The 17881-nt window shown below is 38.2% G+C and overlaps 1 protein-coding gene across 2 annotated transcripts; it reads left to right on the top strand.

Annotated features, from left to right (window-relative positions):
• The first annotated feature begins 5730 nt into the window (after positions 1 to 5730).
• Positions 5731 to 13583, top strand: LOC105454974 (Usher syndrome type-1G protein homolog). Of its 2 annotated transcripts, XM_011697972.1 has the most exons (8): positions 7005 to 7085; positions 8012 to 8469; positions 8958 to 9101; positions 10405 to 10677; positions 10964 to 11231; positions 11521 to 11832; positions 12431 to 12632; positions 12822 to 13583. In XM_011697972.1, the coding sequence occupies exons 3-8, from the start codon at positions 9034 to 9036 to the stop codon at positions 13067 to 13069; spliced, it is 1371 nt and encodes a 456-aa protein (XP_011696274.1). In that variant the 5' UTR covers positions 7005 to 7085; positions 8012 to 8469; positions 8958 to 9033; the 3' UTR covers positions 13070 to 13583. The 2 variants fall into 2 exon arrangements, with proteins under 2 accessions (XP_011696273.1, XP_011696274.1); XM_011697971.1 differs by lacking the exons at positions 7005 to 7085; positions 8012 to 8469 and adding an exon at positions 5731 to 6027.
• The last annotated feature ends 4298 nt before the right edge of the window (positions 13584 to 17881 follow it).

A 17881-nucleotide genomic window follows, 5' to 3' on the forward strand; every position in this document is an offset into this window, starting at 1 on the left:
TCTCTCTCTCTCTCTCATCTATACATACGTACATCTAATGTATTATTCAAGATTAAAAATAGTAACGAATGGATTAATATGGGTCTCATCTCTGGTGTTAGTACTGTCGAAAGTATCTTTAAGACTCTTCTTGAAATCAACCACGAAACATAAATGAGAACTGAATACTTATATAAATCTCAGGTCTCTTCCAGTCTGTTGTTAACGCGGCGTTCGCCGTTCGTACACACGCGAAACTGCGGCCTATTCCGTACTTCTTCGTTGAACATTTAGGCGATGACAAATCATAGAGGAGAATTCGAAATCATATAGAAGCACGTCGAGCTCAAATCTGTCGATACAACCTGGAATTGTCCAATGAAAAGAGAAATCACGAAATTTCTAACGAAACACTGCAGTCTAACGGTGTCAAGTGACAGTCGTTCTTAACCGAGTGAACGGCCCAACCGCGCGTGTAATATATTTTTATATCCCGCAGCGAGTTCGCACAATGTTAATTGTATACGTATATTAACGTTTAATCAGTCGAGAAAAGTGAGATTCGTTTTTATTTCAGCAAGCGCCCAGCGATCGATTGTTGACGAACTTTTTCCACTTTCCACTTTTCATTGTATCAGCTCACATCGATCTCATTCGGTATAAAGTATCGCCGTTTCACGTCAAACAGTTACACGACCGCGCAACTCGACAAATTCGTGTTGAAATTTTCACCTTTCCACCCCTAATAGTCGCGTCGCGAATAGATATATGAGAAAAATGTATCTGCATTTGGACTGTTTTATGATAAACAGTTACCTTCGTACTCGAAATCTACAGAATGATCTCTCGAGAGATTTAATCGATTTACCTTTGTCAAAGAAACTGCCCAATTTTTATTTAATCAGATTTCTCTGAAAAAAATGAATACTTCTTAGAAATTGTTTGGAAGAAACTTTATCTCATTTGTTATGTAGGTGGGTATGATAAGCTCGCGGAGCGAGTTTGTGTACACTTACTTCAAATTTTTCGGGATTTTAAAAAAAGTTTAACAAAAAATAAATACAATAGTAATGTGATGCAAGCGCAATGCTGGAGTGTCTGTTTAATTAAAATCGTTGAATAACAGAAAGACTAACTCGCGCAATTTCGAACAAAATCGGAGTATGATGTCCTGATCAACACAAACGAATAAAAAATCGATGCAGAAAAAATTTCAAAATAAAAAAATGCTAAAAATTTGAAAGATTGCTCTCGCGAGCGCTTTCGATTGTATGTAATGGATTGTTAGCTACGCAACTGACATCAAAGAATTGAAAAATTAATAATGGACTTATTTGTTGCAATGTGTTTTAACATTTAAAACTAAATCTTTTATATATTTTATAGTAAATCTTAATCTTTTATATATTTTATAGTAATCTTTTATAATCTTTTATAAGTTAAATTCGAAATCAAAATTTTGAAAAAATAAAATTTATCTGAATTTAAGTGAACGATAAACTTAATTCAAACTTAATAAGAAAAACGTTCAAGGCTAGTTATAAAGTTGAAAATGAAGTCTCGATATCTAAATCATAAAAATGCAACTTTAAATTAAGTTAAAAAATATATATTTATATTTATTATTTATTATTGAAATTGATATCGGAGATTGCAAGATATTAAAGATTGGATGCGATCGATAGTTAAATGTTATCGATGAGAACACGATTGATCTTTGTACAGGATCTCACTCAATTGTTTTCAGACGTAGAAAATAGTATCGAGAACAGGTAGAATTATAAGAAAAATACAATCATATGCAATATATTGTTGATATGTAAATTACGATTCAATATCGGTAGACATCATAACAATAGCGCGCCTCTTAAAGTCGTCTGGTATTTTTCTACCAGGAAATGTGTAAATTTAGTGTATCAGGTGATGCAGTATGAAACCAAAGGTACGTCGATGTCTTTCATAATTTTCTAACTCCCCTCGTTGAAAAACGGCTTACACGTTTGCAAAACGTGCGTGTGCGGTTTTACAAGTAGTAGAATTAAGTTGTATCTACCAGTTACTACTCTGTAGCGGACACGCGTATGTATGTATGAACATGTACATATAACTCATGTTTAACGGAGTAAACATATAAATCGAACTGTGATCGAGGTGATAACGCAATAAGAAACAGATACTTAAACGATGTTTCTTGCAAACGTGCTGTTTTCGATCCGCGACATGCTATGTCTTGAATCGAGCAAGTAAACAGGCACGAATGATTGAAAGAATTATCAAAATTATTAAAACACGATGAAAGAGAGATATATTCTTTCAAAGGTAATACGTTATACTTTTATCCGCACGCAATGGACAAAAGTTAAAGTAAGAATAACAAATTATGAATCTCATAGCCAGATATACATTTTCAATAATGTATTAATGTATTAATTGCATTATATAAACCTATACGTAATTTATAAAAAAAAAAAGATAATTATTCTCAATATTTTGATAAAGATTTTCGTACGAGAGCGAAAGATCAGTTTACTTCTCAGCTCTCACCGTTGATAATTCGAATTATTTCATGTCGAATCATTTCATGTTAAATCAATATGCGCCTTGATGGAAAAAAATCTAGACTGTTCGAACAATTTCTCGCGACAATCAAATGTTAAAAGTTTTAATTCTTCCGAGAATTTCAACGATATCATTCGCGCGCAACACAGCGAGGTATCTTAATTACAGTGTTCAAAGGTTTCTGAAATTCTTCAAAGTACCACCGGTTCTAGTTCTGGTATAATTAACGCTGAGACGCGGATATAAGCATCGGTGTAAAATTTTTAAGTCAATGTAACCCTTGCATGCTAATTGTTGTAACATATCAATAAAAAAGACATTCCAAAATTAATCATATAGCTGTGTGTTTTTCAAACATTTTATACATAATTGTATATGTATAATTTTTTCATAATAATTTGTCATATTTCAATTATGCGTTATTACATAGATTCATATTACACTTTATCGAAAATACTGAATAATTAAAAACAATAAAATCGCTCCGATATCGATTGATTTTAGAAGAGAAAATTTCTAACATTTCTATTTCTAATAATTTCTAACGAACAACTAGCGCTATCTGTAGAGAATTACTTTCTTTACAGCGAAACTTTAATCGGTAAAGACCTTTCCTATGGTCAATTAGAAAGCATCGTTACTGAATAATCGCGTATTGTATACAAGATTCAAACAAGTTGCATATAGCACACTGAATATGAAAAATCAAGTAACCTGCAGATTATACGTAAAAAAAACAAACTTTGTGACAAATTATTATGGAAAAAATAATGGTAACAATTATATGATTTACGTGAATCTTGGGATCCAGGCTTAGGTGTCAAAACGATTTGACAAAATTGTCATCAGCACTCCAATACAAAAGTTTACGAGAAGATGAAAGATATTACACTCACCGGCACGCAGCAGCGGAATTGTAATAAATCTGTAATAAGCAAACATTTCAAAATTAAAACAATGCCTAAAACAATTCAGTATTTTAAGATATATAATTATAGAAATTTTTATTTGTTTTTTAAATAAATCATTAATTTAAAAATTTTAATAAATACATAATCGTGATTACATTTAATTGCTCTTACAAATTTCAATCAACTCAAAATCAATCAATCTGAAAATCAATTGTATATAATTAAGATGCTACAATCGCATTTAATAAAACTTTCATGCGTTATTATGTATCGATGCAATATATCATAAATAATCGTATTACGATCGCATGAAGTCTGTTTGATGCAACTGTCGCACATTCATATTTTATCAAGCAATATATTATCTCCTAAGAGGAATTTTTTTATTAGATAGACAAACACAAACACCTTGGGGTATTGCAGAGTCGAATGAAATCGCATCTGTAAATCTTAATTAAAGCGACAAAATATCTCACTTAAGTGAATGACAATTGAATTAGTAGTGATCTGCAGAAGACACGGTCGTGGCTCAGCGCTAAATTATATATAAGAAGACGCGCCGGACCGGACCGCGGTCTCTTTAGACATCCCGAGCCGGGGAGTCGCGAGCACCCGAGATTATCGGATCTCAACAATTGCACTTACCCTATACATTGCTCCGCGTCGCCCGATGCCTGCCAAGGCTTCCCCTCCTCCTCTCTCGTCCAGTCGCCGCCGTTGCTGCTTCTGATCTCACAGCTACTCACTAATTTGCGACACTCGCGACATTATCACACATCGCCCGGACACTCCCGACGTCAATCTTATATACTCTCGCGAAACACACCGTTGATCGCGCGACTCGCTATATACGTTCGGTACAATCCCGATCGCACGGCACGACGACGCGACTTTATGACGGCTCCGGCGCGGCGGCGGCGGAACAAACGCAGAGAAAACACGGTGCATGCGAGCCACGAATCTGCACGTAACTTGACTCTCGCGCACGGCGTCTCGCAACGGAAGGATCTGAAATGAGATTCGCGGAGCGTCGCGGCCAATTTCACGCGACGTCGCGACACGACGCGCCGCGACTGCATCGTCCGGCCGGTCCGGCCCGCCGATTGACGCACTTTCGCGCATTTTCGCGTGATGATCAACGACACCCGCGATGCACGCGATTGCGTGCTCGCCTCCCGTTCGCGACTACTTATATATTACATTGTCCAGCGTAAACGAGCGAACGCGCGAAACGAAAGGCATGAATATCCGCGGGACGCGATGCGTCCCAAAATACGTGCGACCGGCATCGCGTCGCAATTCGCCATATTGCGCTCGCACCCGCGATCGAACGATCAATCTCGCGAGATCTCGGGAGATCTCGACAATCAATCGCCGCCGCATCGAATCCTGTGCTAAACGCCGCGATTAGCCAAATGTCCCCGACGCGGACTCGACGCACGATTTGTAACAGCTGCTAATTAAACCTCGCCGTGATACTTTACCCCGTCGATTCGAAGAACCGATCCGCTGCGGCGTCGCGCGACGCATGCGATATAGCACGACGGGAGATTCGCGAAGCGGCGCGGCAACTTCGTCCCGATACAACGTGAGTCAAGCTACCGACAGTACCGACGGTACTATCGGTAAACGTTTCCATTTCCGTCCACTTTTGACGCCTTCTCGCGCGAGAAAGAAAAACGCGCAAAGTTTTTTTGACTCTCGAGACGCCGGAGTGCATAAAAATTATTATCCCACGTATTATATATTATATCGTACCCGCACAACCTTTGAGCGCAGAGGAAACTCAATTTAATCCAGGTTTAACTTAACTTTGTATCTTTTTCTACTTTTAAAAATTAAAACAGGATAAAAAGTATAAATAAAACCATAATTAATCTAACGTTGGTAGAAATTATCATTTTATCCAAACGCCAGATTATATAACGCGACGCGACTGCGCGTTAAGCTACGCGAGCGCGCCCGCGCGATTTGAATCCAAAGCCGCGCGCGGTGCGCCGCGTATCGTTCGTTGACTCTCGCCAGAGAGGGTCTCGCGCGTTTTGCGAGGCGCCGACTCCAGATGGCGGACGTGGGCGCCCCGCGAGCGCAGGTGGCGGCAAGCGGCAAATTGTGCGGAGCGGAGCGCAAGCGAGCGAGCGAGCGAGCGAGAGGTGAGGTTATCGAGTCGGCGGAGCGAAGCGTGACAGCCGGAGGACGGGGAACGAGCGGAGCCGCCACTGAGGAGGGGGGAGGGGGGTGAAGGGGATGGTTACATTGCGCGCCGGGGGCCCCCCAGGTGTGTAACTTCGTCGCTCGCTCGAGCAGTGCACCGCCGAACGCAGTACTTTCGACACGGGCGTCCCGCGTCTCGACGCCGCAACACCGCGTCGCGCTCCGTCGTTTTCCTTCGTCGCGTTCCGTTTCCTCCTCCTCCTCCTCGTCGAATCCTCGATCGGAGCCCTCCTCGTCTCGAGCGTCCCCCAGGAGTTCCAGGATTCGCGAGCGATGCTGTCCGGATTGTAGCCGGGTGCGCGTAACACACAGCGAGGGACGCGCGCGCGCGCGCGCGCGAAATGTCGTCGGAGCGATTTCATAAGTGAGTGCACACTTTTGTTTTCTTTTTTTTTTCTTCCTCGTCGTCGAGGAGGACGTCGCGGTTTTCTCCTTGTCGCTCTCTCTTTCTTCCGACTCTTCCCAGGTGTCTTCCTCGGTGTGCTCTTGTTTTCGTTGTACGCGCCCGCCCGCGTAGGATATAACTTGTCCCCCGGAAAGCGGAGAAATGTCGTGTGGCGAGGTACTTGTGCAGCCTTGGGACACGGCAAAGGAAAAAACATCATCGCCGCAGTCTCGAGTGGCGCGGCACACGGCCGATCGCGCGAGGCGACTCGATACGTACGGGGAGAATGGCTAAATATACGCATATCACGCGAATAATATGTTGATACAAGTTTTACACGGATGGAATGCGATTTCGTGCGCGTGTTGAACACGTCGCTCTTTCTTAGACTCATTTTCTATCGATGTAGCTTGATTGACTGTAATCTCGGTTCGATTTACCCTTTATCTTGTTCCAATTCTTGGAAATTTGAAAACGATAGTTGAGGTAAATTAAACCGAGATTATATATAAAATTAATCTATGTTACAGATAGAAATGGACATTTAGTACTCTGTTTTATATTAAAAATACAAATAGGGTAGTATAACATTCAAGTTAACTGATTATCGTTCATTTCGACCAATGCTTGATTAACTTTAATCTCGATTTAACTTAGTTTTTATCCTCTTCTAAAAATTGGAAAAAGATAAGTTGAACTGAGACTGAAGTTAATCTATAATGGGTAGAAATGGGCTTATATGAAAGTTCAGTACCTCTTTTATTATAAAAAAGTTCCATTGTTCTGTTATAACGTACTATGAATTAAAATTTCGTTCCAGCGTATAGAATGCCGTAAGACTTTTTTATGACTGTATATACACAATTCGAATCATAAATTAAACGATTCGCACACAGGATTATAATGATAATCAGTCTCGTCGAGGAAATCGGACCGACGTTTATCGAGCAACTGGAACGAAGTGAGGAGACGTGAACCGAATCGAATCTCTCGTATTTATAATCACGGCGTGCAATGAGCTGTTGGAATAAATGGAGGCACGTTAAGCACGATAATTAATATATTATATGTTCTAACAACGTTCATTAGTATCGCAGGTGAGAGAGAGCCGCAGAAGTGATCCCCAGTAAAATACGCACGCGGTTTATTAAATAAAGAGATTTAAAAGATTTCGAATAATTACAAGCGCAGAATAACCGTGATTACGGACTGTTTCATGCGGGGACTGTATCGTGTATATACATCGGCAGAGCGCGTGCGGAATTCATGCATGAGAGGAGGCCTGTGCTCTTATTTCATTCACCACACGGGAATTTATCGCGCAGATCATCTGTAAAAATTTCCAACGGATACCTAATCAACTTTCGTTAGCAATGGAGACTGCTGTACATTCTATGCAATTGATATGTTAATTTTCAAATGAAAATGTTCGAATTCCATATGTTTATATTTTCTGTAAAATTTTGAGTGTTTTCTTAGCAAAATTTTCAATTCACAGAGTCGGCTCTTCTCAAAATGTTTGAATATGTTTTTTAAAAATAATCATAAAAATACTTTATAAAATCATTAAAAATAACGCGTTAATAACTAATTTGGAGAAAAGTATCTAAGTTTGAATTCTCGGTTTACTTTTTCTAAAAGAGATTTTTTTTTATTATTGCTTCTGGAATCATTTTTTGTTATTATAAAAAAATGAAAAAGAAATTAATTTCGTAATTAGATCTGAAAATGATAGAGATTAATGAGAATAAATAGCAAAAGTTGTAAATTGCATTTACAAGTGTCTCTGAAAATGAGAAAGTACATTTAATTTTGAGTATAATCTACGATGTAAAGTTACGAAATCTAAAAAAGAATGATAACACATTTATTAATTTAATATAGCTTGTGTATTAATCTTATACATTTATTAATTTAATATAGCTTGTGTATTAATCTTATACTGTAATCTTATACTGTTTAGAATTAATCGTGACAGAAGATCATTAATATTATTAACTGGATGACATTGATGAAGTAACGAGAAAGGATATGCGCTGAAATCAGTTCGTGGAATGCAGCATCGGCGAATCGAAAGTGGCCGCTGTCTCGCCTGGCAAATCGCGCGCGTACACACACACACACACACACACACGTTTTCCCTTAACATCCCAATTTCCCTAATTAGAAGGAAGGAAAAACGCGAATCTCTCGCGTCGCGCTGCTGCGAGCACTTCAGCAGTTTAATTAAAATATCGCGAGCAAGCCGCCACGGATTATCAGATGTTGAGACGCGTGGATATATGCGTCTACTTTGCGAAGCTTTCTGCCCGTGCTGAGATTCGCAATTTTTCTTCGAGGAACGTGACGATAATTAAAAAAACAACCCGGTTAAAACCAGATAAGACATCACGCGATGCGTCGCACGATAAAGTAACACAAGTACGGTTTTCGCCGTGCCGTATTCCAAAGAAGTAAAAATATTTTTCTTACAGGAAGAGAAAGAGAAAAAAGAGAGTGAAAGAGAGCATAAAATACTGCGCATATATAATACATTTTTTGTATCAATTAAAATTTAATTGATTCATGGTATTTTGGGAATAGATGCTATATCTATATCTTTATATATTTTCCACATCTTTCTTTATATACATTATTATTAATAGCAGTTGATAAACGAAATATTTATATATTTTCTACATATTTCTTTATATACATTACTAATATTAATAGCAATTGATAAATGAAATACTTTCTTATTAGTGCGCAAATATCATAATTCTACTTGCTAATTTCTTGCAAATATTAATATTTGTATTATCAATATCTTTTAATATTCCATTCCAACGCTCGAAACGAAGAAACGAGTCTAAGAACGTTTGATAACGTACAAAGAGTAATATAATATAACAGACTTCTCTTTATCGAAGGGCCGCGCAAGAAGGCACGTTGGATGTTCTGAAGGAAGCCACGAGAAAGGATTGTAACGCGCGAGATGAAGGAGGAATGACCCCGACATTATGGGCAGCCTTCGAAGGCCACGTAGATGCTCTGAGACTGCTGGTCGCCAGAGGGTACGTGCATGCCTAATCTTATTTTTCCTCTTTACAGTGACCCAAGCGTTAAACCAGCGTGTCGCATTTTACAGTGGCATGCGACGGCTGGTGCACGCGACAAGACACTTCTAATATTCTTGCCTGTATCGCGTGCATCGCATTTGCATCATCGCATTTGATCATTACAATAACTTATTGCAGACCGACTTTACACGATTAATATCGCGCTGTGGAAACAAGTGGAAATTAATAATAAATCGCACGTGTACGTGGTTGCTATACGCCGTGTTATAGAAACGAGCTACAGAAACGAAACACATTCGACGAAACTTCGTGTTTTATCCACTCACACGAAACATTGGTGCCCATCAGGCACGAGGTCGTCGTGCCCCGTGAGCACGATAGCCCCACTTCGTAATTAATATACATGCCTCTCGACTGCAAGCTAACTCCGACCAAAATACTGCGAAGTTCCTCGACGCTTCCGGCCGTTTATCGCGATATGTCTGCAGATTTTTTTGGACGAATGTTAAAAATAATCGCATTGATCTCTCTATAGTACGTTCAACAAATCGACGGGACGTCGATCCGAATTGGTCCGCTCCTGAAGGTCCCGCCGTCGGACCCTTAGTTCTGCTATTGTATATCGTAATAATACGTGCACGGAACCGGAAGCACGCATTACAGGTGTCCATCGGAACTGCACAGTTGCGGAAACCGCGGTCGAGTGAATGAAAAACAATGGGACGTACACTTTATAAAAGGCAGGCCGAAGCGAACTTTGGCGTATCCGAAAATCCACAAATATCCACATCCATTTTACGACACAAATATTTAGTTTACTCGAGTACTTCAAGTTGTCTAATTCTATTTCTCAAATAAGTTTCAATAGAAACGATCAATAAATTCTTCCGAGGAATTTTTCTGTAACTGATTAATGTAATTAATGTAAAAAAAAATAAATTATATGTCATACGAGTTCCTAAGAATTATATAATTTTCGATCAAAGTTGAGAAAACGACTGTTATCAGAAATATATATCTGTATATTTTACATTTAAATATCTATTTGTCTTCAAAGCGCAAGAGTTTATCAAGTATTATAAAATAAACGTCTGTTCCTTTCTCCCGAAAAAGAAAAAAAAACAAATAAAATCGTGAAAAATATTTCATTGTTGTACGTAAAAATTTTGAAAGAATTTTGTATATATTCTTATATATGAGATTTTTATTTATTACAAAATCGAAGTTTTTTCTCTTGAAATCTGAAAAATCTGTTTCCACATTTATCTCGGCGTAACATGATCGTTTCATTGTATAGAGGCGATCCGGACAAGACCGATTATTTCGGTAATACTTGCTTGCACCTGGCAGCGGCGAGGGGCCACGAATTCTGCGTGAAATTCTTGGTGAAATTCGGTTGCAATATCTGGTCGCTGGACATCGACCGGCACTCCGCCCGTGAACTTGCGGCGATAAACGGCTGCGAGAAGATCCTGCAGTTCCTGGACATCGCCCAGGCCGATCAGGAATTGAATAATCGCAAGAAAAGCCGGATGCTCCGGGAAAAGGCCGAGAGAGATGCGGAGAAGAGGTACAGTTGTGGAATGCGAATTGTTTTTGCACCTCCATGAAGGAAAGAGAGAAAATAATGCTGCCATTTGCGAATCGTTAGACTAAACGTGTTTTTATTATGATGAGAGCACAGATAATTTCTTTCGCAGTTAGTTTCAATTTTTTTGCTCACTTGGCATTAGCATATTGTACATTGCGCTATACTGATTTATGTTTTCCCATCCGGTTTCTTTTAAATGCCTATTTTGCATTTTAATTATAAATGAAAATTTTTGAACTAATTATACAAATATTTTTCTGTCAAGACTGAAAGAGTATATGAAGAAACAGAAAATAGCTGAAATTAGGGCGGAAAAGGAACAGAAGAAACTCATAAAGGATCGTGCTAAGTCGGACTTCGACGCAATGAACGAGTTAAACTCTCAACGGCCCGGAGTACTGACCTTTAGAGGCCGAATGAAACCTTCGCCGACATTCAGCGACATCGTTGGTACCACTACGAAGAGGCACGGCAGCACAGTTTGTCGGAAAGCTTTAGCTAAGAAAGCCGTCAACGACTTCAAAGTTGTAGAGGTAAAAAAAATATATAAATATATATAAATAAAAATTATATATAAATATATATAAATAAAAATTATATAATTTTTCATGATTCAAAACGAAAGTGTCAAAATATAATCTAAAAATTAAAAAATTTTTAAATTTTTGATATCATTTGATATAAAAAATTGATTTATATAAAAAAAACAAATAAAAAATTTTAGAGTCGTAACTTAAATCATTTAATGCTTAATAAATCACATAATATCGCATATATTATTATTATTATTATTATTATTATTATTATTATTATTATTATTAGGTCGAAGTGAATGGGAAGAAGTCAGTTCGAAGTCTCACTGGCGTTCGTCGGGATTCTGAAGTTATGTACGTAGGCACGTACGACACTCAGCCACAACACATAGGCATTAGAAGAGGAAAGATCTCTGATGTATGGGGCACTCTCAGTAAATCGCAGAGCACGCCCGATCTCTTAGGTGAAAGGATATACGATGAGGAGGAGGAGGACAGGGAGGAAGAGAACTTGAACGTTGTGAAGGACACCGCTTTTCTTCAGGAACCAGCCAGCATCTTCAACCGACCTGGCTTCGGTTCGGTGGCTTTCAGAAGGGCGGTCAGTCTTAACATTCATATCTTAGATCGTCCTTACAATCACGAGTAGTTGCAAGTATTTTACGATAAAATAATTACAATAAAATCGTTATTAAGGAAAATTACTGTAAAAGATATTTTCTCTACATTTTGAGCTACGTGTTATTTTCTTTGGAAGCCTCGAATTATGGAAATTTGCAACAATGTCTCTTATTTTTACAATAGCTTTAATGTCATGCTTTTTACACGCTGTAATCTCCCAAATGCAACCGTTTCGCATGACTACCTTCGTAATAACTACTCGGCTCGGTAGAAATCGGTGCGCTTTAACTTATAACTGCGTTTTCTTTCGCGACGAGATGCGCTATCGCGCTTGTTCCATTTGAATCACGAGATTCGAGAGAAACAAAGAAATAAATTGTGGGAATCGTTGCAGAAACGTTAACGATCTTTTAAACGGTTACCGCATTGAAGTACGTAATAGATACTCATCGGATACGCTAATCGCGTAATTATGCAACGAAGTGCGAACAGACGGAAAAGGCGTTAGACGAGCTAATTAATTTCTTTTTTCCTGTATTTGCGTAGTAAGTTAATTCGTAATTTTCTCCATCTCGCAGATAACATCTACGCTGGACAATCTGCCAGTCACGCAGACGAATGTTCAACTGCAAAATAGCAATCTTTCTGCAAACGGTTCTACAAACGGATCCGTAAGCAGTAACAAGTTTAGCCCGAACGGGCACAATGAGGAGATTAGTATAGGAAGCGCCGGCAGTTTGGCACGCAGGCAGAGCTTGTGGGACGAGGATCTTCTTTCGGGTAAGTTCAACGAACTCCTCATTACAGAGTACAATTAGCACACTTGTGTAATACAAAACGCGACAATGCGTTCCGGTGCCGTAAGATACGATGCGCGATAATCAATCATCTCGCCCGATTTTTTCGCGCCGTCATGTTTCGCGCGCGAGAAAGGCAGAATGTTACGTTGCTGAATTTATCTGTGAGCAGAGGGCGAGGAAACGGACGAGGAATGGACGCCTTTGCAGAGATTTTTGGTCGCCAATAATCTCACGTCCATACATCCCGTCTTGGAGTCGGAGCAAATCGATCTGGAAGCTCTGATGCTGCTCACGGAAGCCGACATGGCGGCCCTCAAACTTCCGCTCGGCCCCAGACGGAAGCTCACTAATGCGATCGCCAATCGGAAAAAGGCGCTCACCACGCCGGAGAGTGTTATCAAGGACAGTAAATTGTGAAAATAGTATATTGCAATAGCCCTACAGAGGGATGTATTGCTGTTAACGAAATTATCCGTCCGTCCGCAAATACGGTGAAGTAGGTTATTAATATTGGTTTGTGTGCAAGAGATATAAAAATGAAATAGGGAATGATTGTTTTAAAATTGAGATTTTTTTGTAAAAATCGCATAAAGTAATCATTAGACAAATTTTTAAAAAATTTTAAATTATTAATTATGCAATATCAGAAAATTCTTAATATTGAACTTCTTTGTGCCTTGTAATTCTATAGTCTACGTATTTTCCTATCATTACTTGATCTCATTGGCTAAATTATACATCCTTATTATGTAAATGATTACCAGAAAAACTTATGTTAAAAGATTAGAAAAATAAGGAAAAGAGAGAGAATTAAGTAACGAAATAATAGATAAGTAAGAGAGAACAAACAGTTCGCGCCATAATCAAAGAAGAAAAATTCAATATACTATAATATACTGCCATAAAATATACCATCATTAACATTGCTCTATTCAATGTCAGCCTGACCTGTTATTCTATATAATTAGATATATATATATATATTATTGTACTATACACGAAATTTTTAAAAATTTTCAAATTGTAATAAAAATATGTACACTTTTATCATAATTTTTTTTATTTAACAGCCTTAAACTTCACGAAAGAAATTGAGTGTCAGAATTTAAATATTTTAATTTATTAATAACGAACTGTAGTTGCTTAACTAGGACTTGGATTATTTATGTTCGAGGTATAGTTACTAAATTTCCTTATTATTGATAATAATAATGATAAAAAATTGACATATTTATCTTTTAGAATCTAATGCGAATTTCAATGAGTAATCGTTTAATTGTATGTGACGATATTAGATTTTTATGTTTTACAATTATAACCAGGGGCCGAATGTTCGATTTCGATGTTGCGCGTGGAGCACCGCTGCGTGCATGTCGGGTCTTGGATCTCGGATGCGAGTGTGTCGGGAGCTATATTGTTTACATCTGGTCTCTTCGAGAAATGTTGCTATCTCACTTCAGCGAGCACCCAACACACTCGACATACGCAGTGGTGCTCCGCGCGCAATACGGAAAATAGCATCGAACATCGGGGCTCTAAGTATTACTGAACCCTAATAACAATAATTGTTGATTATATATTATATGGATAATTATATAGATTGCATTTCATGCATTAATTTTGTGCAACGTTGTGTCTAGTACATATTGAATCTACAAATAGCACAAAAATAATATAATGTATAAGATAACAAGATTTATTTGAGATAAATAATTGTATAACGAAATTTCACATCAATTTCAAAAAAATTACAAATGCAGTGATGAAAGATGTATATTTTGTACGAAAGGAATGCCCTGGAATCATTCTAGGTATTCCTTTATGATTAACGTATAATATATATCTTCAATTTATATTTGCAATTTTATTGTTAATTTCATAATTAAACCTTATGTAATTCAAATTCATAATTTTAATAAGCTTCATAATATTGTAACATAAAATCGATACATAATATGTGGAGTAAAGGCTTGAATCCGAGACTGCCGATTACGAATCAACGTGCTCGCGCACTGAGTCATTCGTTACCCCACGTTTTATGTATGACAAATATATAAATACGTGTATACACGTGTATACACATACGCGCGCGCACACACACAAAAGTTTCTATTAGGAGAAAAAGTGTTACGTGTGGGGTAGAAAGATGCCACGGCACAGGTTTCTTTTTCTCGTGATTTATTTGTAAATGATTATCTTACAAACAAGAGGCGCAAAAATATACAAGCTTCTTATGTTCGCAAGAAAGTAACAGCACCATTTCACGCCTTGCCCATGAACGCGTCGTGCCCGACCAAGGCGTCATGTTTCGTGCAAGTCTCATGTCACGGTACACTCGTTCTCGCGACCAGTGCACCAATGCAACTTGCGGCAATGTGCATCGGAATAACAAGAAAAGGAAAGGGGGAGATACGCTCGTAAAAAATTTTTTTGGTGCCTCGCGTCCGTCGAACGTACGCGCTTACTATACGTTCCTTGCGTATCCACGAACGTACTATGAAGTACAATATAACTGTGAACGATATAATATACAAGTGATCCCTCCTGACTCTCTTCACCTCCGCTTTTTGTTTTTTTTTTTAGCCTATGAATACACTATTACACCGGTCCTGGTATCATATTGATTTCGGTATATTCTCAAATTCTTTTCTTTCTTTTTTTTAGAAACGTCTGTTAGGCGCCTTCATTGTCGCATTATTATACATTTATATATTCTCATATAAACATATCGTTATAATATCTCATAAACATAAAATGATATTCCATACAATTCATATTGAATTTTAATATAGATATTTTTATGTTCACAAAAAGAATTCCCTTTGCGAACCGCATTTGTAGAAATTATTGAACTCTTTTTGAATTAAATATGTTATAATTTTTAATACGAATTAAAAATTACGTAACACGTCGTCTAATAAACTTAATTATATCCTAATCAACAAAATCATTTCAATTTCATATTTGCTCGATGCATATCATACCTATATGTAATCTTATAGCGGCCCACAGATATAATCCCGACGAGATAATCCTTCCTGATGAGAAAGGGAAAGCTACCTCGCGTGTGGGAAAATTTTTTCGCCGACCTCGCAAGTGTCGTTCCGTCGGCCCCACGGGTGGCCTGTATTACGCAAGATAGAAAAATGCCAATTACACCGGCGAAACCGCGTACTCAAGATGCTTGCTCGCTAATGAAAAAACGAGAGAAAAAGAAGTACAGTAATTGCCACTGATCTGTCGTCCGCTTGAGAGCGACTCTCGGAAGTAAAGAGAATGCGAGGGGATGCGAGCGAGAGTGTGACTCGCCCCCCGTAGTACTCTTCGGTAAACTCGAGAACGGACTCTCGATTTTCTCTCAAATGGATGTCAAACATCACGATCAAGGATGGACGTTTCTCGATTATACGCGGACCCAGAAGACGTACCACGAAACACATGGAAACGGAAACATGAAAACAGATGTCGGTGTTCCGGTACAGAGTTGCCCCGACGTCACGCACGCACACACGTGTCGGCCGTCGGGTTTTGGTGCGCTCGCTTTACGGGGTAAAGTGTACCTAAGTATGGCATCTTCGCATACGATAATTACCTAATTAATGTATTACTTTCTTCTATATTCATAGTTATACGAAAAGAACGACATTTACACGGAGGATAGCTTCCGACAGCTGGAACGGGCGAGGGAAGAAACGTGTGTTTTAAAAACCGAGATGCGAACGTACAAATTTTTCAATCGACTGTTTGTTTTTATCTTTCTTTTTTTTTTTGTTGTACATCAATCATGAAAGCAACACCTTTCTTCCGTGATCGTTTAATTCGCACGTGTAGTAAGACGTGGTGTAAGCGATTCGCTCGCGAAAAATAAATTCTCCACGGTTGTTGCGGTTGTTTCTCACTTTGCCGCGAGGCTCTCGGGTCCTGCATCGCGATGTCGATCTTCGTTCCCGGAAAATGTGTGTGTTTGTGTGAATCGAGAGCACAGAGTCGTCGATATAATTCTAAACATTTTAACTGCCGATCGCACGGTATCATTGATAAATATTGTTAAAGCTATCGCATAGTAGTTAATACTAGTAATGATAATATTAGCGATATATCTATGTTTATTGTTTACCGTTATTAGCGTACGCTATATTTACAACTGAACAACAATTTTTTTCCTTTTTTACTCCTCTCACGAGTGTGACGCTTTCGAACGATCTTGCGAAGAAACGAATAGAAATGTACGTTTGACTTCTTACTGTAATTTTCGAAGAGCAACCGTTCGCGATTCTACGCGTTCCACGAATACGTAGATCTCGTATGTATTACCTCGTCGAATCGCAGCGGATTCGACGAGATAAAAAAAATCGTCTATCAATTCGAGTGCGGCATCTTCGAAAATTCAGATAGAAGTAATATGAGGCATATAGTTAAAAATAATGTACATTTGTAATCATCACCTTCGTTGGGGGGGGGGGGGAAGGAGGGCTCTCACTCTCTGGCACAAATCGTTAAACGTAACCGTTAAGCGCCTTTTTTACAAAATACATCGTCATATATATATGTATATATATAAGTACATAAATTATATATGTACATATAGATTATGTATATATATTATGTATATATATAAAATATATATGTATATACATATATGTACACATATATACACGTATACAGATATTGCAATCATTATCACACCTGACAAAGTCTACGTTTTACGTAAGTTCTATATAGCGAACACATTATTACCGCTCCTGCGGAGCCGTGGAATATTAAATCCATTTTTTTTTCTTATTAATAGAATGTTTAACGCAGACCTTGTTCGGGATGTAAAGCTTGGTATCTTCCTGCTGATTCATTCTCTTCTCTCACTAACCTATGCACCAACGAAAGATTAACTGAATTTATACTATCTCCTGATTTTTTCTTCTTCGACGCGTTGATATCGAATTCTTACAGAATTCCAACAGATCAGACACATGCCTGCCTATCTTATATCTTGCCCTTCGTCTTGCTTCTCGTACAATGGAAAGTGTTACAGTAAAAGTTTGGTTTACCACGATAAAAATTCATAATGAGATCTCTTCAATAAATAATTCTGATGCCCCTCGTAACATTTACAGAACTAGCACTTTTCATGTAGCTGAGAAGCGAAATACTTCCAGCACTGTATTTTCTTTTCTTGGGAGTCTTCGATTATATCATATAATCTTGTAATTTGGATTCTATAAATATTTTACA

Source organism: Wasmannia auropunctata, unplaced genomic scaffold (assembly GCF_000956235.1).
Source record: "Wasmannia auropunctata unplaced genomic scaffold, wasmannia.A_1.0 LD335965.1, whole genome shotgun sequence".
Lineage (NCBI taxonomy): Eukaryota > Metazoa > Arthropoda > Insecta > Hymenoptera > Formicidae > Wasmannia > Wasmannia auropunctata.

Bases quoted from the DNA above. Each gene is read 5' to 3' on its own strand.
- LOC105454974 (XM_011697971.1), top strand. From the start codon at position 6,005: ATGTCGTCGGAGCGATTTCATAA. The intron at 6,028-8,957 runs GTGAGTGCACAC...TCTTTATCGAAG, and splicing joins TCGTCGGAGCGATTTCATAA to GGCCGCGCAAGAAGGCACGT. The intron at 9,102-10,404 runs GTACGTGCATGC...TTCATTGTATAG, and splicing joins AGACTGCTGGTCGCCAGAGG to AGGCGATCCGGACAAGACCG.